The sequence below is a fragment of the Sphaerodactylus townsendi genome, linkage group LG01 (genome assembly GCF_021028975.2).
Source record: "Sphaerodactylus townsendi isolate TG3544 linkage group LG01, MPM_Stown_v2.3, whole genome shotgun sequence".
NCBI classification, from domain to species: Eukaryota; Metazoa; Chordata; class Lepidosauria; order Squamata; family Sphaerodactylidae; genus Sphaerodactylus; species Sphaerodactylus townsendi.
In genome coordinates, this window is record NC_059425.1 from 89467115 (window position 1) to 89493035 (window position 25921).

At 42.5% G+C, this 25921-nt stretch overlaps 1 protein-coding gene across 2 annotated transcripts in view; it reads right to left on the bottom strand.

Moving 5' to 3' along the window:
• Nucleotides 1-25921, bottom strand: part of SMOC2 (SPARC related modular calcium binding 2) — a 172416-nt gene that overhangs the window by 85353 nt on the left and 61142 nt on the right. For both annotated transcript variants that reach the window (XM_048487087.1, XM_048487078.1), the window contains exons 3-7: nucleotides 15041-15147; nucleotides 14135-14234; nucleotides 10515-10562; nucleotides 2514-2564; nucleotides 1484-1558 (exon numbers count right to left, since the gene is read on the bottom strand). In XM_048487087.1, the coding sequence (XP_048343044.1) occupies nucleotides 1484-1558; nucleotides 2514-2564; nucleotides 10515-10562; nucleotides 14135-14234; nucleotides 15041-15147 (381 nt within the window). The remainder of the gene's footprint in view (nucleotides 1-1483; nucleotides 1559-2513; nucleotides 2565-10514; nucleotides 10563-14134; nucleotides 14235-15040; nucleotides 15148-25921) is intronic.

Consider the following 25921-nt stretch of genomic DNA (forward strand, 5'->3'; position numbering starts at 1 on the left):
CAGACTAAGAAATAACCATCTAATTTTCAATTCTCCAATTAGTTTGCATCCAAATAGTTATTTGGAGAACTTTTGTAACTGTCTCATGAGAAGTGGACAAAGAGGAAAACATGGAAGGTAATTCTCAAATGGAGAAGTATTCATGCATACAATAGTGTTACCCTTTTTAAAAAAAAAACAAACCACAAGTTCCTTAACAGAATTTCCACATATTCACACACACAGTTGTTCTGTTTGTTTTTACCATGGTAGCCAATGGGATAGTGTGGTAGATAGGTGGAAAAATGATCTACTGTGAGGAGCCCCTGAAAAAGACTGGAGTCCACACATTGCCACCAATGGAAACTATAAAGTGGTGGTGGATACAAAAGGTATACTTATAATCAGACTCAGCATCATAAAGATACATAGCTTCCAAGGAACACACTGTGTGGGCAATGATGTCACAACTAATAGTAGACACTCATGCAGTGCAATTGTAAGCACAATTATACTTTTTGAAGTCCAGTGATTTCAATGTACTTAAAGAGCGTAACTGCTTAGGATGGCTCTACTAGCTAGACAACAATCACACATCTGCACAGAGCTTCCACAGTTACCTTCCATCTCGCACCAGTAAGGATATGAGGCCACTCCCAATCAGCCACTACTATGCAACAGATGGACTACTGTAAATCATGCAATTTGTCCATCAAGTCATTGGGATGTCACTGGTAACAGTCACATGGGTTGTTACAGTAAAAAGATTTAATAGCAAATACAGTCAAGAACTGTGAAAACAAAGGGCAATAATCTCAAACAGAATAGCATCTAAACAAAGGCATTTGCAACAAGTTCTGGACATTACAAGAAACTGGGGCAGATTCTGCATGGGCCAAAAACAGCAGTGCAAACACTATCAAAAACTAATCTTGATGTAAGTGTACGCATGATTGCACAAAGATGATTTCACAGATGAGCAAGTGAATTTATATGCCTGATTTAAAAATCTGAAAATAAAGTTTCAGAAAGCAAGAATAAAGATCTTTCAGGGGAAAGCTTTGTGTTTGCCACTTTAAATTTTACTAATTTTGTCAACAGGCACAACGCGTATCCCCCGGCCCCCTGGTTGCTCCGCCTCTGGTGGGAGACGTTGGCAGATTTAGCAGAAAACATTACTGTGACGTACAGATCCAGAAAGATCAGAAAAGGAGACTTAAAACTGGTAGTTGAAGATGGGAGAGAAATGGTACCTGAAAAAAGAAGACAGGTAAACTTAACCTTTAGAACCAGAGTGGTACAGTGGTTAGACTGTTGCACTTGGGCCTGGGAGGCTGGCGTTCAAATCCTCAACTCAGTCATGAGGCTTATTGACCTTGGCCCAGTCACTTTCTTTCAACCTAACCTACCTCATAGGGTTGCTGTGAAGACCGTGGGGGAGAATGGGAGAACGGAGTTCCTTAGAGGAAGGGTAGAATTAAGATAAATAGTTCCATCACCTTACCATAATTTTTATTGGTCTTATTCTGTCTGCTTTTTACTTGCTCAGTCCACAATGTAGGATAACGAGAAGCTATATCTAGAAATTGAGGACAACAAAATTAGATACTGCAAATATAAATCAACAACTGATGATAACAGGATACACATTTTAGGAGAATGTATAAAAAAGGTGTCATGACAACATTTTAGATGTACCTGCGTGGTTCAAGAAAAGCTGCCATATATAACCTCAGTGGCAAAAGATGGAATATATGATTATGAAATCCACACCCAAATTTCCTGGCACAAATTTCAGGAATGTGCACATTTAAGAGCATAATTCTTCAAAGCTATAGTTGATGTAGTTATTTTAGCAAGCACAAATTGCACCAAAATCTCATTTAGATTCCAACAATATAAGTCAGTCAGGCAGACATAGTTGGGTCTCTAGCATGACATGAGGCACTTATGAATGAGAAGCTTTTAGATTGTGGGTAGGCTGACTAAGAAAAAGACAAGATTCTATTGACAGAAACCCATAATTTAAAAATAAAATAAAATTAGTGATATCTTACTAGGAGGCTATACATTAAATCCACTGGAGAATTTCTACATTTGTGGGTTGAGGGAAGGTTCATTTATTTCCCGCATCCAATATCAAATGATTGATTCTCACCTCTTGCTGTTCATGGCAGTTGCATCCCCCACGAGCAGCATTTTGGGAGACATCTTGGACTTGGGAGAATCATGCTTTGCAAACAGAAATCCCTTCCATTTGTAGAAACCATCCAGTGGATCCTGGCCCATATTAAATTAGATTAACTACTACAAGAAGAGATTTTGGATGTTGATATGTTCACAAGAACAGGTTCCATGTTACAGTGCTACAGCACATATTTCACATGTAGAGGGTATCCTGTTAAAATCCCTGGCAACTGTAGCTACAGTATTTTTCAAGGTGTTGGGAAAGGCTCCACAGAGCTACTGCCATCCTATATACCATACAATTTTTATTTCCATGGTCTTCCTGGTCAATTTGTTGAAATGCTCACCTTCTTCATCACCTTGTGGCTGCGTCTCCAGTGCAGGGGCTGAAGCACCATCTGAATTCAAAATAAAATAGATTTGTAAGAGGACTACAATTAGGAGATGAAGCGGAGTATCTATGAGTGATGCTACTCATGAGTGATTTGCACACAACCCTGACCAACTGACAGATAGGCAAATACAGATTAATGCAGCATATAGTACAGCATAAAAATGTTACACATTTATACTCTTCTCCACCAAAAGATCTAGGTGCACTCAGTCGTGGTTTGGTGGAAGTGAAAGTAGCATGTTTCCACTTCCACAGGTGAAAATTGTCCCAAAAATCTATGTGCATTAAAGAGTCTATAAACATTTTCAAGGCAGCCTTCATCAAAACCACCTTTTCTCTGTTTGTATGGGGGCTGCCAGAGCTCCCAGTCCTTGTCTCCACTGCCCTTCCCCAGAACAATGAAGAAGCTGCATGTACCCTCCTGCCCTCTTCCTCCTTTCCCTCCCACGCTCACAGTCCAGGTCACACAGCTGACAGAAAAAGCAGCAGCAGTAGCTCCCACCTCAGAAGTCAGAGATCCCTGTCAAAACAGAAGCTGAAATGGCAGCAGCAGTGCCAAAGTTGCCTCACCATGTCCACCCCTTCTCACCAGTGGTCACCAGTGCTTGCAGCCATCCAGCAGAAGCCAAAGCAGTGGCTGCTGAATTGCCTGGGGCTTTAATGCCCCTCTTGGCTCCTCTGTGCTGCCACAGCCTTTGCCCAAAAGGACAATGATCATGAACTGTGGGCTGTGGGAGAAAAAATTCCCAGGCCCAGGGAATTGGTGTTACCATTGTCCAGGACCCATACCTCTGGACTTCCCCAGCCTCTGCAACAGCAGCACCCCAGCAACAGAAGATTAAGCCCTACCCATCACAATAGAAGATGGAGCCCTGCCTGACACTCCAGAAGCCAGAGGCAATGATGGCTGCCATGAGGAAGCAACACAAGGAAGATTGGGAATGGCGGAGAAGCAGAATCAGCTCACGCTACAAGTCATGGGGCCTACGATCTGGCCCCAGGATTTGCCTGCCCAAGAAGGGATGTAGCAGGGGCAGAAGATGCCTTGAAGAGTTGATGTGGCAGCAAGTCCAGCTAACAGCTGACCTGTTGGAGTAGGGACAGCCCGGGGGCTACAGTCAGGAACAAACACCTGGAGTGGTCAGGAGGAGCCTGAAAAAGGCAATAGGGCAGTGGGACTGGTCTAGGACTGGCCCACTGGATCACAGTCATTTCAGGAAAACCCTGGGTGGCTAGGAGGAAGATGCTCAGCCTAGAAACCAACCCTGACCACCACATGCAGAGGCAAAAGAGTGGGAGGGCAGGAAGAAGGACTTTAAAGGCCACTGCCCAGGAAAGGCCCAACTCATGAGGTTGCATTCAGGAGTGGGATCTAGGGAAGGGTAAGAGATTTGAGACAGAGGGCCTGTAATACTGGGGAAGAGAATGCTAGTTGGCTGCAGCCAAACACAGAGCTAAATAGTAACTGGAGCAGGGGTCCTGGGGGAATTCCGTGAAAGGCCCTCAGGTACAGTTGGCCAAAGTGGTTAAGGAACCCAGCAACACAGGGTGTGACAACCATATTCTGTAAAAGTACAACACACATACAGATGGCCTTTATGAAGTTGCAGAAAGAGCCTTCATCATGTCTCCATTTTTTTGTAGCTGTACTGTATATTTCAGGAGGGTTTCATTCTCAGTGAGGATCAGTGCTAGAGTACATTTAAATATCCTACTAGAATACTGCATTCCATCTACACAGAGTCAGCATTCTGATTCCTCAAGTAACCTCTGAAAAAAGCAGAGCTGCCTCTGAACACGATTCCAGTAAATTGTAACACTCACTATATCTGGAGCATTCATTATAAAAACAAATGCAGTTTCTCCAGATGCTGCAAATTATCTATTTTTGTAATAAGAGTATCATTGCATGATGTTCTCTGATATTTTTAAACAAAGTTGAACTAAATAAAAGGACCAAATTAAATGTCAGAAAAGAAAGAAAAGAAAAGGAGTTGACAAATGAAAGCCGAAATTGTTTGGAATCAGGACAAATCTTTTTGATTCACAGCTACACTGATGAGAGATTTGTTAGAATGTGTTCAAATGAATTTCTTTCAGTCTGCACCAGACTCTTATCAGGGTGCCATAGAACCCTTCTTTTCATATGTACAACTTAATAAATCATTAATTCTGTTCTGACATTAGATATATTGGTTACTAGCTCTCTCCCCTTCCCTTCCCCACCCCCACACTTTTCCTGCTGCTGCCATCGAAAACAGAAAGACTTGTTTGAAATAATGTTTTTTAAAGCCCTCCTGGTTGTGAAAAGGGCAAAAGTAGGGTGGAGCCAAAAAGAGACTGCTCATATTGTTCCTTGAAAAAACCAACTCTCTGTTAATATTAAATTATATATTATAAGATACTATAAGATATGGAAGACATGGAAAGCAATGTGAGGGCATGGGGAGGGTGGAGCTAAGTAGGCTGACTGTGGGCAGAGGGAAGATGTTCGGGACAAATATGTTCACTGGCAAATCTGCCCACTCCAGCGGCGAAGCAAATTAAAAGTTGTACTAGAAATGGTGTTGCCTACCATGGAGAGAATGGATAATGAAAGTGGAGCTCAAGAAAATATGTCCATACAAGAAATCTTGCTGTGAGGGACATTCACCCCCTTAGTACAGCAATCACCTTGTGCATAATCACAGGATCATTTGAGCAAAATAAGAGTGATTTTTGGGAAAATTAATTTGGGGAAATGTTGGATGGGCTAAGCTGCACAGGTCTATAATGGGGGAAGAGTCAATAGGTGCCACTGATATTTTAACATTTTTAAACATTTTTTCCTATTCCAAAAATAATTTCCTGTTGAACACAACAGGTTGGGGGGGGTGTAAATGGGTGCTGCTGATAATTTTTTCTCATTCTAAAACAGGCTATGATCTGTCCACTTGTAAAAAAAACTACCTCAACCAGACTGAAATGTTCTATTCTTGAAGAAAGTGATTAAACAAGTAATGGCTGGACAACTTCAAACTTTTTGAAAAGTAGAGGCAGCAGAAGAGGAACAAAGGCTGGGAGAGGCAGCAATATAATGCTTGTTCTTTGATTTAAATGCTTTGTAAAGACCCTCCACCAAAAAAATTCTGAGAACTAAATAATAACCAACTAAATACTAATGTTACCTTCAACGTTCAAGTTTAATCTGACTCTAGAGAAAGTTCCAATTCCGGTCACATTTTATAAACAAATCAATCATTTAATGTGACTTAATTTATATCCTGCCTTTCCTTACAGTTCAACTATAATAATTTTTTTAATTCAGTTAAATGTAGAATAAATTGCGAACCTTATTGTTTTACATGACATTGAAGGCTGATTTCTTTAAAAAGTTTGGTATAAACCATACTAGCACACTGATCGTACAAAGTGCATGTTGGGTTAGAATGAAAATTAGTTCCCCAACAAATTTGTTGGAGGGAAGGGGGGGAAGGGTGAGGTGTTTTTTAAACCTTACAGTGATCTCTATCTCCTTTCCATTATTGTTATTTAGTTGACTAGTTTGGGGGGTTATGATATAACACTATAGGATTACCTGAATTTATACCTTATTATAACTTAATCACTACTGGACAACCTGAACCAAGATATTAATGTAAAAATAATATAAGTTTGTCCCCTAAGCTATATTTACCAAGCTGTAACGAGAGAAGAGTATCACTCCTTAAAATTAGCATTGTATTATTTTTCTTTTCTTTTTGTATTCTTTTCCTTTTTCGTACTTTCCATTTAAAATGTATTTGTGTTTTGTCCTTTTAAACACCAGTAACATTCATTACAAAAAAAGAAGAATGAGAATTAGGATCCTGAAATTCCTTCTAAGAATCATTCAGGATACTGATATAATAGAGCATTCAGCTTAAAGATAATTCTGCCATGTTTAGGCAAATAGGTTCTGGCAACTGGTTGGCTTCAGCCGAAAATAGCACAGCTGCAGGAGCTTTCTTTATATAGCACTTGGCTTCACACCTGGTTTCCTTCCATGTTTATCAGGCACAGAGCATAGCTGGAGGCAGGTGATAAAATTTATTCACTTCTACTTTGCTTCAAAATCCAGGCAAGTATTAAGACGGCACAGAGCATGCTAGCCAGACAAAGTGCCAAAAAAGAAGAAAAGTTTATGATCCATATAGAGTTTCTTCAGAAAGTTACGGACACCTGGAGCCTACACATGGCCTGGCAAATGTATGAACGAAAGATCACCTTCAAGTAACGCACATACAATAGCTACTTATTCTGTTCGTAAGTGAAATATAACATAGCTATAGTTGCTAAAGTTCCAGCCGGATTATAAATCATGCATAGATATATAATTTTCCTATCTGTCACATTAGTTTTGGCAGAAAGTGGGGAAAAATGACTTCATTAAATGAGGGCAGAAATGTATCTCTCCCCATTAATCTTGGAGTTAATTTCTACTGACTTCCTGGGGAGGTAAACTGGCCCAGTCCTGTCAAGGATTTCAGCACATGCCCATAAGAAAAATCAAGATATATCATTAGTGATAACAGCAACTTGATGGCTTCAAAGAAGATCCATTCATTTAATTCATTACAATAATTCACTGAAGGAAAATTCAAGCCCTGGCTAACTGAGGAGAATGGATGAAATAATGACCCCTAATTTCCACATTTTTGTCCTAAACTGAATTGGGTTTCTAAAAAGATTCCGAATGGACCAAGGCACTGCAGCAAAGGTCACAGAAGAAAAACAAAATTTATAGGAACTATATTCAATTTTTCATGTCCTCAAACTAAGTAACACTACTAGGTAAATAACATCCCATGAAGCCTCTGTTAAAGGCATGACATTCTTTCTCCAGGCATTCTGTAACCCAAAAAACAAATGCAGTAGCAAGAAATCTGCTAGGTAGCAGGCATTCCATTCTGACTTTTTCTAATGCAGTAGATTTATTCACAGATGCACTCCAGCCTCGTGCTTGGAACACCAGACTAGTATATTCACAAGCAGATTTACTCACAAGTACACAGTTCCATATTGGTATTTCTACATGCAAGTAGACTTAGTCAAAAAGCAAATCCAGCCTGTTGCTTAAAACAGAAGTGCCAATGGTCTAGGGAAAAAAGGCCCTGTGCATTTAACAGAAGTTTAATGGAATATTATTATAATTTACCAGGTTGTTTGCTATGCCATGGAAAGCTTCACCTGCACATTTCTTGAAGGATCTTGTGTTTCCCATTTTTAATGCAGCTCAGCTAACCCTTGCTGCCTTAGATGCCGCCTTAGTTGAAAGTCCTGGGGAAGCAAGTTAATGCAGCTGCACCCCCCCCACCACCACATTTCTATGAACTCAGATTTGCCTGTAAAGAGGCCCCTTATCTTAATCTGGCAGACCCATGCCACAGTAACATCAAGGCTCAAGGGCGTAGGGAGAGAAAATGGTGCCCAGGGCAAAATGGAGCCTGGGCACCTCATTGCAGCCCTGCCCCCGCCCTGCTCTCTCCCCCCCCCCACTTACATTTTTCTGCTGGCTGAAAACTGCCAGGCTGATGGGGCGGGGCCAGGCCTGTGGGGCAGGGTGAGGGGGATGAAGTCTGGGTTGGGGTGATTTTCCGCCCCCAACCGGCGTGCCCCTGGTGCATGGTGCACCCCTCCCCCTTATAGCTATGTCTCTGTCAAGGCTATATTGTAGTGCACTGTACACTGGCCTCCTCTCAAAGCCAATTTGGAAACTTCAGCCTAAGCAGAATGCCAAGGCTCAGCTATTATGAGGGAATAAATGGTGCACATGTGTTACTCTCATTCTGTAGATACTTTACTGTCCGCCAACTTGTCTCCAATCTCAATTTAAGGTGCTTGCTATCACATACATAGATTTATCTTGTAATCTGAGAGATAGCCTCTCTCCCTACGCTCATGTTTGCTCATGTTAGTAGGGTCTTCTGAGGATTCCAGTCTTCAAATAGGCAAAATCAGCAACTGCTGGTACACAAGCTTTCTCCATTGTAACTCCTCTTAGAATGGTTTGCCCAAGGAGTTCAGGAAGGCTCCCACTCTCTTGGCTTTCTGAGAATGATGCAAAACTGAATTTTTCAAGAGCATCTCCCTGCACAAAAGGGCAGAGGCGAACCGGGGGTATATGGCGCCCAGAGACAAATTGTCTCCGGATGCCCCGCCCCCATATCTGAAGGCAGGGCAGGGCTCTGGCCCCTCACTGCTGCCTGGTGCCCTCGATCATGCCTGTGTCAAGGACACATGGGCGGGGTCGGGGGCACTCGAATATGACGAGGCAGCAGGACTTCCTCCTCCCTTGTCTCCAAGTGCCCTTGATCCTGCCCATGTCTCATAGACATGGGCAGGGTCTAGGGTGCCCCACCCACCCCTGGGGGTGTGGCCATGCCTCCCCAAGACCCACCCCTCGCCTCAGTGCTTATAAAAGTAGCTCTCTGAGGATGGAGACTACAGTCTCTTCCGGCCTGCCTGGAGGCCAGTGGGGGGATGGAGGGGGGGAGCTGGGCACCCTAGACTATGTCCATGTTGATGGCAACATGGGTGGGGTTGAGGGCACTCGTCTTTGAGCGCCCTCTACCACAACCATGTGTCATCGACATGGGCAGGGTCAAGCGCTTCCGGCTCTGTCCCCCACTGCCGGCTTCCTGGTCATGTGGGGTGCTGATTTTGTGCCCCCCACATTACCAGAAAAGTGGCACCTGGGGTAAATATGCCACTGCAAAAGGGTTCACAAATGTACTTGAATAAATGATTACAGATTGCAGTCTATATTGTTATGTACAGCTTACTGTAAGTAGGATCTTATTGTGTAATTTTTGTACCACTTAACGTGCGGCTGGTGCAGACTGCTTCCTTTCATTCAGATTGTTCTAGATTTCCAGATTGTTTACTGAATGACTACTTTAAACATTCTGTTGATTTAACTGACTCACTAATTGTAATCTGCCTAAAGTCCCTGTGAGAAAGGCAGACTATAAATAAGATAAATAATGTAAATAAAGTAATTAATTAATTAATTAATTAAAGAAGTAGGACATTTTTCTCCAGCCCTGTTGGCAACCTATTTGCAATTTAAGTGCTTCAACCTGGGTCTCAAGGAATAAATGTCAGGCAATACAACACAATTCTGTGTGTGTGGGTGGGTGTGTGAATTCCCCTCTGGATGTGGTGTGGGCTTCCACTAGTGTAAATGCTTTTGCTGGGCCACTCATGCCAGCAATGGACCAGATCTGCTGGTGCCTGGCTGCTGCAGTACCCCACAACATCCAGTCATAATGCCTGGCCTCATGTTGGCACTTGCACACTGACCCCAGCTACACTGGTGTTCTGGGGACAGGGCAGACCTTAGTTGGTCTCCAGACCGCTCTCAGCCTACGTATGCCAGCGGAGCTTGCAGCTGCGATATGCCACGATTCTCGCAGCATATCTCTATTCTCCCCTATGAGGGAGTTGGAGGTGTTTTTTTTTTTAAAAAAAACTTTTTCAGGCTTCCTGTACTGTGGGAAGCCCTGTAGAATGGGTGGAGCAGTGTTCAAACAGCACTATCGACTAGATTGCACTGATAAGCTACTGCTTTCATTACAGGTTGGGGTGATGACACATAAACTGATTCATTGGCAGAGGTAAAAAGAAAGTGGAAGTGTTTCTAACCATTCCTATCCAGACATAGCAAGCAACAGCACAGGTAAATGTGCTCTTTAATCAAGGAAAGTTGTTCCAGTGGATGTGTTGAAATATATAGAGAAGTAAGTAATGGATAAACATAATTTGCCCAGTTTACTGAAGATGCTGTCAGATATTGTAAAATTAGCCTGGAATCCCTTATCAGCCAAAGAATAAAAAGCTTGGGCTCATTTGGGGATCGAAGGAAATATTATACGAAGAAAGCATCCTCAACAATTGGAGAGGCCAATTTCATGTTAAATTGCAATCCACTTACCTGCTTTTCCTGTACCTTCACGCTGTGGCAGCTTCTCATTTAGAGAACCTAGGTTGGAATAGGGAGAAGGAGCGGATAAGAAACAAGTTATCAGAATTTTACTCAAGATCCAAACCAATAACTAAGAAACTACTGTAGCAACTTATTTACCATGTTCAAACTGAGAAGGGGAAACAATTGTCACCTGCACATGTCTTTTTACCAACTTCTACAATGCTAAACACATGGTAATGCAATGTCTGAGAGGATATACTATCTGACAACATTGCACGCATCAACATTTCCAACAGCAATCTAACACCTGTTTTTAAATTTCCATTCCATCTCCCAAGGGCTCAGTGGCTCTGGAATCTCTTTTAGTTGCCTAAATGTTGATATCTGAACAGTGAGAGCAGTAAAAATGCCTGAGTTGCATCTGGTATTTTTCAGCAGACAGTTTGGAGGGGCGGGGTGGGGGGATGGGAACATTTATCTTCATGCTGTCAGGGGAGTCCTTTTGATTTACTTGGTACCTCTCCAGTTGTCTAGTGTTCTTAACAATACCAAAAGATGTGGCATAAAGCTGCCTGAGAGAATCTGCAAACTTTAAAAATGCTTAGTGCCATTCATCGAGATTGAGGTGCATGTATAGGATTTTATCATTGGTAGATACCCTTCTTCCTCCACCCACCCTCCAAAAAAGAAAAGGGTAATATTATGCAGCCTCATTCATACAAATAGTTCGATATTGGAAACAGTTGAAACATGCAGGTAGTTAGAAATGCACAGAGCCACTATCTCCACAGGGTATGATTGAAATAAATCAAATTAAAAATGAGCAGGGATTTCAGGCAACCAAAAGATTACTGGGATAAGGTACTAGATCAGGACCTGGGATACTTAAGCTCAAATCTTCTGCAAACTATAAAATACACTATGTGGCCTAATTACTTGGAATCAGATCCGGTATTTTATTCTGTTTGTAATGTGTTAACAGTTGTAAACAGTTTTTGGTTTCTCTCCTTATGTTATTATTTAAAATCAATCAATATAATTATATAAAAAAGAAATAATGTACTACCTTTCAGTATATTGCTTTTTTAATACTTTAAACAGTCATTACTTGAATCTAGAGGCAGGGCGAAGGGGAACTGCACCTGAGGTGCGTGTGCCCTGCGTCCTTGCCACAGCCCCACCCAGGAATGCCCTGCCCCCGGAATGCCTGGCCATGCCCCATCGTGCCCCGCCCAGCCCCATTGGTGCTATGCCACTGTTTGAATCCCACCACCATCAGAACCTGTTACTAAAATTTTTGAATCCCACCACTGCCCACACCCCTTCACACACTTACCTTAGTTCCTTTTCTTTTTCTAGTACATTTTCAGGCTGAAAAAAGCGGCCTCTTCACAGTTCAGGCAAAAAACTGCCTGAGGAACTATACTTCCCAGGAGACCTTGTGAGCCCCAAGGTCTCCTGGGAACTGTAGTTCCTCAGGCCGTGTTTGAGCCTGAACTGTAAATAGGCTGCTTTTTTCAGCCTGTAAAAGTACTAGAAAAAGAAAAGGAACTAAGGTAAATGTGGGAAGTGCAGGGGGCGCCGCGGGGGAACTGCACAGGTGGGTGCAGGGGGTTGCAAGGAAAAGTGGGAGGGGCTGATGGCACCTGGTGCATAGTGCACCCCCCATCCCCTTGCCGCTCCGCCACTGCTACAGACCCCTCATAGGTCTTCACATAGTTCTTCAAAGTCTCCCAGGCCATAGGATTAAGATTTCTGGGATCATACCAATGGGAAAGGGAAATGCAACTAGGGTTGTCAAGCTCCAGGTGGAGCCTAAAGAACTCCTGGAATTACAACTGACCTTCACATTTCTCCTGGAGAAAATGACTACTTTGGACTTTGTGGCATTAGACCCTGCCAAGATTTGTGCCCTGGCTGCATCCCAACATCTCTAAGCATTTCCCAAGATGCTGCTTAGGATATGCTTCTTAACATCCACTCTATGCACCTGATTTACTCTAATGAAGATTGAGGAGGACTATCAGGTAAGACGACTAGTTCACTGAGGCATATTTTTAGGGTAAAATCCAAGCATGACAGCTGTTGAAGATCATATGGGAACACATCTGAAGATGGATTAGGATTACTGCAAATTCTGCAATGCACCTCTTTGACAGCCCAACATATCATGTTCGAAACACTTAGATCATGAGACAAACACAGTTCAAGTTGAGCAACACAAACAGCTGCCTAACATGATTGTTCAAAAGACCACTCCAGTGGTGTACTGCTAATGGGGACATGGAGTATCCCATGTCCCTGGGCACATGCCGCTTCATCACTTGGGGGGGGGGCATCTGTACAGGGATGCCACTTGTTGGCTGAGCTGTTCGCCATGGCCATAGGATGGCTCCCACCCCCAGCCCCCAGGGAGGCTAGGGAAGGCAGGAGCTGGCTTACCGCTGTGGTGCCCACCTGAGCCGCCCGCCCACTTGAGCCAGCCGGCCAGCCAGGCCGCAAAGCCTTGCCCCAAGCCCTGCCCCCAGGCAGGATCCGGCCTGCAGGAAGGCCGGGGGTTGGGCTCGACAGCCCAGGCAGATGCTGTGACAGCAGGCCAGCCAGCCCAGGAGTCAGCCTGCCACCATAGCACTCCCAAGCCCTGCCCTCCCCCAACCTCCCTGCTGACTCCCATAAGTGGGGTATGTGGAACCGGGGCGCAGTGCAAGGAGCCGGTCATGCCCCCAGGTGCCATTTAGGCCCAATACACCACTGGCTCACTCTATATTGTTCTTCCTCTCAGATATGTCCATCCTGTGAAAAACAGCATATTTGCAAGGCAGTTGTTACCCTTCACTGACTCCACCCCAGCTGCCTCTTTTTGGCCAAGTACCCACGATTAGTGAATTGGAAAATATACCCAGACCATGTTCTCTGGGGGACATGAGTCGGCTGGATGTTCTGACAGGTGAAGCAATTACTAGGGGTCACACATTGCCACAGGTTTTAGATACAGCAATACAGGTTTTTAATTGTTCTGCCATTGGATCTAAATTGAGTATCTGGGCTGCCATGACAATGGCCAAGAGACTGGCTGATGATCTGTCATACTTTATGGATGCAAGAAATATGGCAGGAGGATTTATAATGCCAACTGCTGATTTAGCAATACAGACATATTCCTCTGTTACCCCCAATTGACTCCTCACTCAACTCCAGGGTCTACCACAGATACCACTCCAACTTCCCCCCTTTTCATTGTCCTGTCAAACTGCCACTGATTCCATCTGCTTGAGCAATGGAACAAAGCTGATTGCCAACATATGCTTTTTCCTTTTCTCTTTTATAGGCAGCATAAATGTGGATAATAGCCACGAGCCATGAGCATACTGGTGCTTAGTGGTATCTCCTGTTGTGCACAGATAATGTTGTCTTTCTTTTCCTCACTCTTAACTAGCATTCTAACATATTTATGGGATCCAACTTTATAAGACTCATAGTCAGCTGAAAAACTAACTTTGAATATCACTCATACTTTTCTACACTTTGAGCCTGTGGTGAGGGAGGGTGGGGTAAAAAGCCAAATAAATTAATAAAAATAAAAAAGTTATCAAGAATAGATCCTTCACTGCCACTATTCAGTTTACCTGGGCAACGTGGAGTTTTATGTGCTACAGCTGTACCACTGATCGGACGACCATTTGGGGTAACACACCAACAATATCCTGTATAAACGTGGCACTGAGCCTATAAGAAACAACAAGCATATAAAACTGAAATTGCATATTTTAGTATCTCAGATTCTTTGTTACTTTTTATCCTGAGTGAAGACATACTAATACAGAATTTTCTTGAACCATTCACTGTAGTGTTCCCAGTCATTTGCCACAATCAGCTTTTACTGGTTTCAATTTATTCTTATTCTAGGGGTTAAAGTAAATGGAATGTGCACTGGAACACAGCAGCAAAGGGAGAATGTCAGACTCTCAGCCCAGTTTCTGTGATCATGAAGAAGAGGGTTAGTCTTCATTCAGGGATGTTCCATTGAAACTGTACTCCTTTCTCCCACAATGAAGAAGAAGAATTTGGATTTATAGCCTTCCTTTCTCTCCTGTAAGGAGTCTCAAAGCTGCTTACAAACTCCTTCCTTTCCTCTCCCCACAACAGACACCTTGTGAAGTTGGTGGGACTGAGAAAGTTCTGAAGAAATGTGACCAGCCCAAGGTAACCTAGCAGGCTTTGTGTGCAGGAAAATGAATCCAGTTCACCAGAGAAGAGTCTGTCTTCAGATTAGAGTCCACTGCTCTTAACCACTACACCATGTGGCTCTCTTAGCAGAATGACCACTATGAACTTTGGGTACATAGAGGCCATATACATTCAACATTGTATATTCACAGATAGTCATTTTACTTGCTTTAAAACATGGATTCTAAAGTGTTAACATTAGAACATTGTACTCTTAAGTCAGAGGAAGGAGCTGAATGCACAACAAAGTCATCCTGAATTTATAGGAATGCCAAAAAAAAGAAGAATTAAATTTTTCAGTTAACCTGGCTGTAAGTGCCATCATCATTGCATTCTGGTATAAATACTTGCTGGAATTCCTTGCGAGCTTGTTCCTGAGTGTACTTCCTCTCTGCTACACATCTTGAAATATCTAATGAAAGAGAGGAAAAAACAAATGATGAAATATTAGTAAAGAACATAAAAACATAAGAAAGAGTCTGCTGGATCAGACCAGAGTCCATCTAATCCAGCACGCTGCTACTCGCAGTGGCCCACCAGATGCCTTTGGGCCCTCACACGCAGGATGTGAAAGCAATGGCCTTCTGCTGGTGCTGCTCCTGAGCACCTGATCTGCTAAGGCATTTGCACTGTCAGATCAAGGAGGATCAAGAATGGTAGCCATAGATCAACTTCTCTCCATAAATCTGTCCAAGCCCTTTTTAAAGCTATCCAGGTTAGTGGCCATAACCACCTCCTGTGGCAGCATATTCCAAACACCAATCACTCATTGAATGAAGAAATGTTTCCTTTTATTAGTCCTAATTCTTCCCCCCCAGCATTTTCAATGGATGCCCCCTGGTTTTAGTATTGTGAGAGAGAAAAATTTCTCTCTGTCAACATTTTCTACCCCATGCATAATTTTATAGACTTCAATCATATCCCCCTCAGACGTCTACTCTTCAAACTAAAGAGTTCCAAACGATGCAGCCTCTCCTCATAAGGAAGGCACTCCAGTCCCTCAATCATCCTTGTTGCCCTTCTCTGCACTTTTTCTATCTCTTCAATATCCTTTTTGAGATGTGGCGACCAGAACTGAACACAGTACTCCAAGTGCGGTCGTACCACTGCTTTATATAAGGGCATGACAATCTTTGCAGTTTTATTATCAATTCCTTTCCTAATTATCACCAGCATAGAGTTTGCCTTTTTCATAGCTGCCATGCATTGAGTTGACATTGCCATGGAACTATCAACTAAGACACCCAAATCCCTTTCCTGCCTGTGACTGATAGCACTGACCCCTGTAGCATGTATGTGAAGTTTGGATTTTTTGCCCCTATGTCATCATTTTACATTTTGCTACATTAAACTGCATTTGCCATTTCTTAGCCCACTCACCTAATTTATCAAGGTCCGCTTGGAGCTCTTCGCAATCCTTTGCGGTTCTCACCATTCTACCTAATTTGGTATCATCCGCAAACATGGCCATCACGCTACCCACCCCTATTTCCAGGTCATTTATGAATAGGTTAAAGAGCACTGGTCCCAAAACAGATCCTTGGGGGACACCACTCCCTATGTCTCTCCACTGTGAGAACTTCCCATTTACACCCACCCTTTGCCTCCTGTTTCTCAGCCAGTTTTTAATCCATAGAAAGACTTCCCCTCTTATTCCTTGATTGTTGAGTTTTCTCAATAGTCTCTGGTGAGGAACTTCGTCAAAAGCCTTTTGGAAATCCAAGTAGACAATGTCCACTGGTTCCCCCTTATCCACATGCCTGTTTACATCCTCAAAGAACTCTAGTAAGTTTGTAAGGCAAAAGCCATGCTGACTCTTCCTCAGCAGGTCTTGCTTTTCTACATGTTTTATAATTTTATTTTAATGATAGATTCTACTAATTTACCAGGAACAGATGTCATACTGACTGGCCTGTAATTTCCTGGGTCCCCCCTAGATCCTTTCTTATAGATTGGTGTGACATTGGCCATCTTCCAGTCTTCAGGGATGGAGGCTGATTTCAGGGTTAAGTTGCATATTAAAGTGAGAAGATCAGCAATTTCATGCTTGAGCTCCTTAAGAACTCTTGGGTGAATGCAATCTGGGCCAGGGGATTTGGTAGCATTTCGTTTATCGATGGCTGCCAGAACTTCTTCCTTGTCTACCGCTATCTTTGCTAGTTCCTCGGATTCACCTCCTAAGAAGCTTGGTTCAGGTGCAGGAATTTTCCTCACCTCCTCCTGGGTGAAGACAGATGCTTACTGATGTTTATGGAAGTCTGCCTCTGTAATTTTTTCCAGTTCCAGCTGTTTCACACTAATTTATCATGTCACCAGGATTATTGCCTAATTCGTAGAAGTAGTGTGGTGATGAAGCCAAAACAAATAAATAAATAAAATGAATTTTCACCCAGAATGGCAAGAACCACAGTGGCAGCTGCTGAATAAGCAACTACTGAAGAGGCTCAATACAACTTTGACAAGAACCATCAAGGTGATTCAGTCAGGAGTTCACCTAGCATCTGCTTGATGGAATGGAGCGAGATATGTTCACCTAATCATTTGGTTCATGCCAAAGTTCACAGCACTCCTAGCTATGCCGTTACATTTCCCTGATGTGGTAGAATACTGTAAAAGCTCACTGGATACAGATGTCAAGTGAAGTTGAGCGACACATTACAGAATTTGAGATTTTTGGCAGGAAGCCTGTTTTTGAAAATGTCTAATGTGAATGCAACATTAGAAACTGAAAACTCTAAGACTCAACTTGGAATTCATATTGGTATCCATTTCTGATTTCAGCCAAAATGTTGCTGAAGACTTTGTTTCATATAACCTAGTCTGAACTGAATAAAGAATTTCTAATCATGACGAATCAAAAATAATACATTAGCAGCATAGGTTATTTTATTTGAGCAGATACTTAAATTCTCACTCAAGGCTCTTGCTCTAGTCAGGCTATGCAATGGTAAAATTTGTCCTGTCAAATTTTTTTGAAAAAATAAAATACAATGATTTAAACCAGCTTTCATACCATATGTCTTATCCTAAGCTTATAAGATTGCTTATACATTACTTACTAACATGTGGTTTTAATGCAGCGGGCGTTTTAACTGAAAATAAATCTCTCCTTTGGTGAACTTCTGTCTTCATTTTTACTACAGCATGTGGTTTGAATGTGAAAAGGAAAATCGAAATATCAGTACATAAGGGCTACAGTCCTCCACACACTTCCTCATGAGCAAGTCCCATTGAGATGAATGAGGGCTGAACTGGATCCAAGATCTTTTCTACAGTGCTGAGAGAATTATAATTTTGCATATCATCATCATCATCTTAGTTTATTTACAGTCATTGACCAGCAAGATCCAAAAGAATTAAAATCATAAAATTTACAGATATTACAAATATACAGATTAAAACAGTTAACAAAATGCCGATAATAGGCCTCAGGAACTGAGGTGTTGAGAGATTATAAATAATTTTGCATATAGAAACTATTGTACAAGGATTCCAGAGAGATGAATTCCTACAGATTTCTCCTAAATGGAGAATTCCTCTTTACAGTTTATACAAAAAATCAGAAAGTTTATAGAGAGGAACATGACATATGCAGTTCAAGGGTGGGGGTTTCTAGGATTATTGAAGCATAGGCAACACCTAACAGCAGGAACTGACCATGGCAAAGTTTACTCAAATGTTATTTTTTATCAGTTAAGTTCATAGGTTTAAAAATCTATGGTCAGCCCTTAACTGACACCTAACAATGTGGGTATGCTACTCCCTCAGTAGCCATGGCAAAGTATTATTTTCCACTTTTCCTCACAAACCACATCTCCCACTGCAGTGTGAACATTTTAAAAAAGCAGTTCTCTGGGTTGTCAACCTATTTGCAATGTGCAAATACAGAGGTATTTTGGGTAGATTCTTCAGTGCATTTTCAGTTCTCATGGTACAGAGACTGGCACAAAAAAGCAAGATGGCCCGGGAACAACTCATGATAGTGAACCACATTTCAACAAAATTTATGAATCACTGGTTTAATGCATTAAAATGTATGGTATGGGTAGAACAAAAAGAGGGAGGGGGAGAAGAAATGACATTGACATGTTAAAAATAATCTGTGCTCCAGATTCAGTGTTTGAAGAACCACCCACCATGCTCCATGAACATGGGTATCTTGCAGAACTCTGCTGCAAAGAACATGGACAACAAATATCCTAATCTGCATAACCTGTAATTAACAGTTTAGGGCCTTGCTTTTATTCTATGCATAGGAATGCTCAAATACCTGCCAGTTTGACTCACTTCTTGTTCACCAGTGGTGATCGATAGCCAATTATTTGATGGGTTGTTCAGCTGTTTATGGGAACAGGTTACTTGGAGCCATCAGAAGCCAACTCTTGGTTGAAGAGGAGTCAGCTGGGAGTCAACTTCTGATCTGCTAGGGAAATTTTGCTCTACACACAGGAAAAGGTTGGGGTGTGTGTCAGGAATCAACTTTCAGCTGATCAGCTGGAAGTTGAGTTCTTTTCATTCCCCATTATGCAACTTCCGCTGATTCCCAGACTTCCTGATATGCTGCAGATTTAGTGGCTTGGATGATCAAAAGCTCAGCAGATTTCAGTTCACTTCTCTCCTGTCAGCATGGGCTGCAGAGAAAAGAAGAGATAGCAGCTCTTTACCCTCTCCCTTTTAACCCTTTCCTCATGGGCCAATTAAACTGGGATAACAATGATAAAAAAACTGGGTTGAGTGGGGAACTTTGCACAGATCCTGATCCTAACGCAGATCCACTCCACATTTCCCCTCCCAACCCAGGTTTTACAGCAATTGCACTATGTGTGATTCTTTTGTTTTAACTTGCCTTGCAGCTGGGACTGAGCAAATGGCCATGGCTGCAAAACCCGTTATGTGGCTGTGTTTTTTTTCCTTCCCCTCCCGGCTCCCATCTGTGGAGCCACGCAGGTACTAATGGCTCCAGCAAAGCTCTGGGGGAGCCTGTGTGCCTGCCTGCCTAGCTGCATCGGAGGGAGGTACATTTCTGAGAAAAGTTACCCAAAAAAAGGCGCACACCCCAGCCAATGCGCTGGGCTATCCACGAGACAAGGGTCAGCGGCTATGCCAGGTTCATTAATACTGGCTGTAATCCACTCAGAATTTGCTGTGCAGAAAAGGCCTTTGCAATGCAGAGATTTAAAATATTACATCTGTCCTCATCAGGGCTGCGAGCCCCCAGCTCCCATTTCCCCACTACCATTCTGAGTAGCAGTGGTGGGGAAAATATATAAAAAGGTTGTTTGTTCTACCAGTTTCTGGCAGTATCAAGGGAGGTATAACATCACTTCCAGGTTTTTCCTGAGAGTGACATCACATCGTTGCCAATGGCTGCTTTTTCTACCCTCTGCTGGTTGCCAGGTCCTGCTGGCAACCAGGTCCCCACTCAGCTTGAAGTCAGGGCAACAGAAATTAACTACTTGTTTTACAATGTAGGAATTAAAGTCATTCCATCTGTTACTACCCAGCTTGGAGGGGGGAAAGAGAAATGAGATCATTCTGTCCTCCATGTTGCAAAGCAGAGATCAAAGGATCTTCTGTCTGTGGCCAGCTTGGATGGGAGGAAAGATCTCCCTTTTGCAACTTTGCTGGATAGCTTTTTTGGTGAGGAGACAAGGTGGCAAGAACCACACTTACAGCTGATTTCCGGGGGGGGGGGGGGGGCTAAAAACATAACAGACCAGTGGAATATTTTTTTCAAAAAGAAAACATTAGCAAAAATGAGACAGTGGTTCCAGGATAATCATACTGTGATCTATCAAAACTATGGAGGCTTGCAGAATCTGGAAGCCCAGTATGAACCCATAAGGTGAATTTGAATAAGCCTTTCATGGTGTGCCTTAGTACCTAAAGTGTATATAATTTATGTATGCTTACTTAAAGGTAAATTCCATTGTTTTCAATAACGCTTAATCCTGAATACATATTCACAGGATGCAACCTTAGTATGTGCAGCAAATATTAGCATTTGATTTAAGATGTTATAGGGTCTTCACTATTTCAGCATATAGCAATCCAATGCAGCATACTGGAAAGGTTAAAAAGTATAAAACATGACTTTTGATGGGCACAGCAGTTTATTGCATTGTTTCCTTACATCTTCAATGACAGCCTCAGAAGGAAGATCATTATTATTTATAATTTTTAAATAAAATCTAGCCCATACATACAGATGACCCTCAGATCCTTCAGACTTTCAGATTTCCCTGTGTTGACTTCCACATACAAAAAAATCTAAGAGATATTGGAAACCCATCTAAATGAATAACATTTGTGAACATGTGCACGCCCAGAAGGGTTGTTAACTGAGGGTGGCAAGCAGTTAATAATTTTTGGATTTGTTTTTATCTACTGCACTTGGGGCTGCAACAAAGAATCAATTATCATAGTTGGAGCTGCTGGCATCCAAACAGAGCCTGGCTATGTGTAATTCCCATTTGCAATCATTCAGCAATTTAGATATTTACCAAAGCTTTGTGCTAAAGTAAGGAATGTTTTACTGGAATCTTCACCTTTTTTTGGCACCAGCATAAAACCTGGGAACTTTGCCTGGTTTAAATTCTGTTTGAAAATCACCATCCCACAACTGTGGTGAAAAGTCAGCAGTGTGACACAGGGACAATTTATCAGACGGATTTGGTCTTACACAATTCTGAATATACTGGATCTACTCCTACAAAGAATTGAATATGCACCTTCTTTATATACATAACAGGCTGGTTGAGAAGGGGTATGATATCCCCCATTGGTGACCAGGAGGATCTGGCAATCCTAGCCATATGTGTTTTTTCTGAGCATTTGTGATTGTACAGTAAAATAGAGAATTAAAAGTGCAAGTCAGTCAGTGAAACAAGGTGCTATCACAACAGAGCGAGAAAAAACTTCCTAAGAATGGGATAGTGCCCTGATGGGGTAAAAGTTGACCTCGAGAAGTTAAGTGGTTATCTCTGCTCAGGGAACTCCCTTTCAAGAGATGTTAACCAGCCACAGTCTTCATTATACATCAAACAAAGCTTGTCCATTTTACCTGAGATTCAGGGACTAAGTCTTTTGTTTGTATTCTCATTGTGTTTTCAGTGGTCCCAGGGTAAAATTTTATGATTCAGGTTTTATTTATTTATGCTGTTTAATATTTGTTTCTTTCGTATGTTTCAATTTTTATTGGTTTTTGTCTGTAAGCTACTTTGAATGCCCCTTGAGACAGAAATTTAGTGTAATATTTGTTAAAATAGATACATAAATTTCAAAGAGAGCTGAGAACATTGGCTATTTAATACAAGCAGTTAGCTTTTCAGCAGCCAACAGGGAATAGTTTTTTTAGAATACTTTAGGATTGTCAGACATTTTTCTTATTTAAAAACACCATAAGGCATCAAAGATGTCATTTACTGTAGAACACTATAGCTCCATAAAACACACATCAACTCTATGGTCCTGATATCACTTAGATATATGCTGCTGTTACTGAGAAATAAAGGATAACTTGATGTCCTGATCTCTGCCTTAGGTGCCATAAGTTCCAAGCACAGTTATGAAACCTGGTAGGAGGAATGTAATTGGCACTGTGTTGGAATCTGCTCATCTTGCTGAAATCTACAATTTCTCTTTTTGCTCAGAGTCTGAATTCAAACTTGGCATATGTTCTTTGGCATCTGAGGTCTTTGAACCACTAAAAACAAACGTATGTGTAGAAGAGCTAAAATGTCTTTGGAGAAGTTAAACTGGTCTTGTTTCAAGCACCACTTCTTCCAATCTACCCAAGAAAAGAACTGCTGGCAATAATTCCTTTTGACAGTGCTCCAGAAAGAGAAATCTGTTTTGTTCCACTAGATACTTTTATTATAGATATTGGTCACATTGAGACAAGACACTGTCAGATGGCAGGGACCTGGCATTTGAAGATGCTGAGGTTAGGAATGAAGAGGTGCCAGTCAAGCACTGCAACCCTCAACCTCAATGTAAATTAACAGCTGTAGCACGGAGGCAGGAAACAGCAAAGCTTTCATTTCTGTAATGGCATGTACAATGTGACACAGAATAAAATTCTCCTCTTACTTCTAACAGGAGGTACTGTGTAAGTATGTGTACCCTCTTATTTAATAATTATTAGAAGCTAGCAGTAAAGCCCGTTGTGCTAAACAATACAAGAGGCTCTAGACAGCTGTTGGTGGCTGGTGCATCACTGAAGCAGGATCTGTTTAAATCAGTAGTGAACACTGTAAGATTTCTTTGTATACAATGTTTTTTTGTGAAGATTTTTTCAGAATGGGGAAATAATTTGCCTTGTTCTAGTCTATGGACAATTCGCACTTTGACATCAGCAAAGCGTTGGACTCTTGACAACACAATATAAAATTGTCCATGGCTGAACACTGGTTCTGGTAGGTAGATACCAACTTTTTGAAGTGTTTGATCTTGCTATTTATTAATGGCCATAGCAAAGGCAAGCTTTACTGGGAATTGTTGTCTTCTTAATGTGAATGGAAGATGAGTGTTGGTGGTTGCAAGTTCAGTTCATGGAATAAAAACAATTTCACTAGATGCTGATCCAGATAATACTTCAGCAATAATAAAATTTGGTTTTAGTTCTTATTAGCCTTGTTTCATTGCACTATCTTCGTACCATGTTGAGGTTTCGCAGAGGCATGATCATAGCTCCTATCTTCAAGTTCAGTTTGTGAAGAGGGATTCCTGATGGAGTTTGTTAATTTAAGAACTTCATAGGATAGTACTATTCAGCATTGTCTCCACTATTGGAATCAATGGAATCAGTGCTTAAGTATGTGCTTGTTGTGCCCTCTAAGAGATCATGGACATGTTCATTCAGTTTGTCAGCATCAGAGTTTTGGGAAGAGCTGTTGGTGGTGGGTACATCAGTGAGCCGGGATCTGTTTAAATCAGTAGGGAATGTAAGGCCGTTTCCGCACGGCCCTTTTATGGCGCCCTGGGGATGGCAAAAATGCCGTTCCCAGGGAGCCATTCGCACAGGCGGTGCTGCTGCAATGCAGCAGCGCCGACCTGGCTTCGCTCCCCCTCCCCCAGGGCGGCGTCAGGCCGCCCTAAAAAACAACCCTTTAAAGGGCTGTTTTTGCCCCAACAGCGTGTTCCTGGCGGCGCAGTGCTTAACGGGCACCGCCGGCCGAACATGCTATTTCCCTTCCCGCTTTCCCACTCATATTAGCCAGCCGTCGCGCCTGCTGCACAGCCTCCGAAGCCCCTCCCTCACTGTCCTCCGACTCCCTGGAGTAGTCCGGAGGGCAACGGGTGGGGGCTTCTGAGGAAGACCAGCAGGCCTAATGACGGGGACAAGCGTGGAGTGGGAAAGGGAGGGCAGAGGCGGCTCGCATGGAGTCAGCCTGTCGCCCTTCCTCCGGCCTCTCCTCGAGGCCGGCTTTCGCGACGCCTTTTAACGTGCAAATTGGCCTCCCGCCCCCAAGCTGGCAGAATTCTTGCCGGCGTGGGGGCGCCTGGGGGGCCGTGCGGAAACGGCCTAAGATTTCTTTATAGGGGCTTTCCGCACTACGCAGAAGCGGGAGCTACAAGGTTGCCCACTCGGTTCCCTTCAGTGGGAAGGCGACATTCCAGCGCTGTCCACACAGCTAACTTACTCTGGCCCCCTGGAACCGGTGAGCTCAAGTGGGGCGGGATCATCTTGGTGCCTGCTCCTCTCTCCTCAATGCGTGGATTGGAGCTTGTGTTACCATGGGGAAATGGGAGCCGTTCTTTTTTTTTTGCAGTTTTACAGCTTCTGTAGTTTACAGTTATGCACATAGCGCCCAGCCACGACTCCCGTTCTGCGCATGACACAAAAGCGGCTCCTGATTGGTTGAACGGATGAGGTGTCGTTTTGATGCATCCGCACTTCGAAGCGGTATCGACCTTGTTCCAGCAGAAAGGTGCAGTTCATAACTGCGACAGGGATGTCGCAGTTCTGAGTGGGGGGAACTGAGACAAAACAACGTTGAGCTCAGTTGCAGTGTGGATACACTGAGGTGAACCTAGATAGAAACCAGTACAACTCTGTCAGTGCGCAAAGCACCATAGACAGTTTTTTTGTGAAGAGTTTTTCAGAGTAGGGAAGTAATTTGCCTTGTTTTGGTCCATGAACAATTTGTACTTTGACATCAGCAAAGCGTTGGACCCTTGACAATGCAACATAAAGTTGTCCATGGCTGAATACTGGTTCTGGTAGGTAGAGACCAACTTTCTGCAGTGCTTGACCTTGAGGTTTATTATTGGTCATAGCAAAGGCAATTTTTACTGGGAATTGTTGTCTTAATGTGAATGGAAGGTCAGTATTGATAGGTGTGAGTTCAGTTTGTGGAATAAAAACAGTTTCATCAGATGTTGAACCAGTTAATACTTCAATAATCAATAATCAAATAATCAAATTTGGTTTTAGTTCTTTAACTACTAGCTAGTTCCATTGTATAATCCTTGAGGTTTCACAGAAGCATGGTCATCGCTCCAACCTTCACGTTCAGTTTGTGAAATGGAATTCCTGATGGAATTTGTTCATTTAAGAACTCTATAGGATAGTACTGTTCAATGTTGCCATCACCATTGGAATCAGTGGAATCAATGCTTAAGTATGTGCTCACTGTGCCCTCTAAGAAATCATGAACATGTTCATTCAGTTTGTTGACATCAGAGTTTTTGGGACAGAGAATGGCTTTGTGTCAGACTTCATATCTATATCCAATCAGACTCCATGCCATTAAGGTTATGGAAAAGACATGTAAGTTGGAAATAAAAAGCTGGTTCTGGCAGAAACCAGGAAGCACCTGTCAAGTTGCCATGTTTGGGAGGTTGCCATGTTTGAGAGGGGGGAATTCTCTGGGAGCACTTTTGCTTATGCAGGTGCTTAATTATCTCCTAGTTCTGTCTTTGAGGTTTGTGGCTGGAAAGAGCCTCCAGGCTGGACACAACTAACTCTGTTGTTCCCATGTGGAGGGGTGGTGATTGTGCTATCTATATTATTAACTGTTCTGGAGCGCTTTCACCAGAACTGTCTTTTTCTGATCCTGACTTACCTTCATTCAGGTTTGGTGAACTTTGCTTCTGGGGGTTCAATTTTATGGGCCCCTAAAAGACTTATTTTGTTTCCCCAGTCCTACACATGAAGCCTACTGACTGAATTCTCTCAGAAC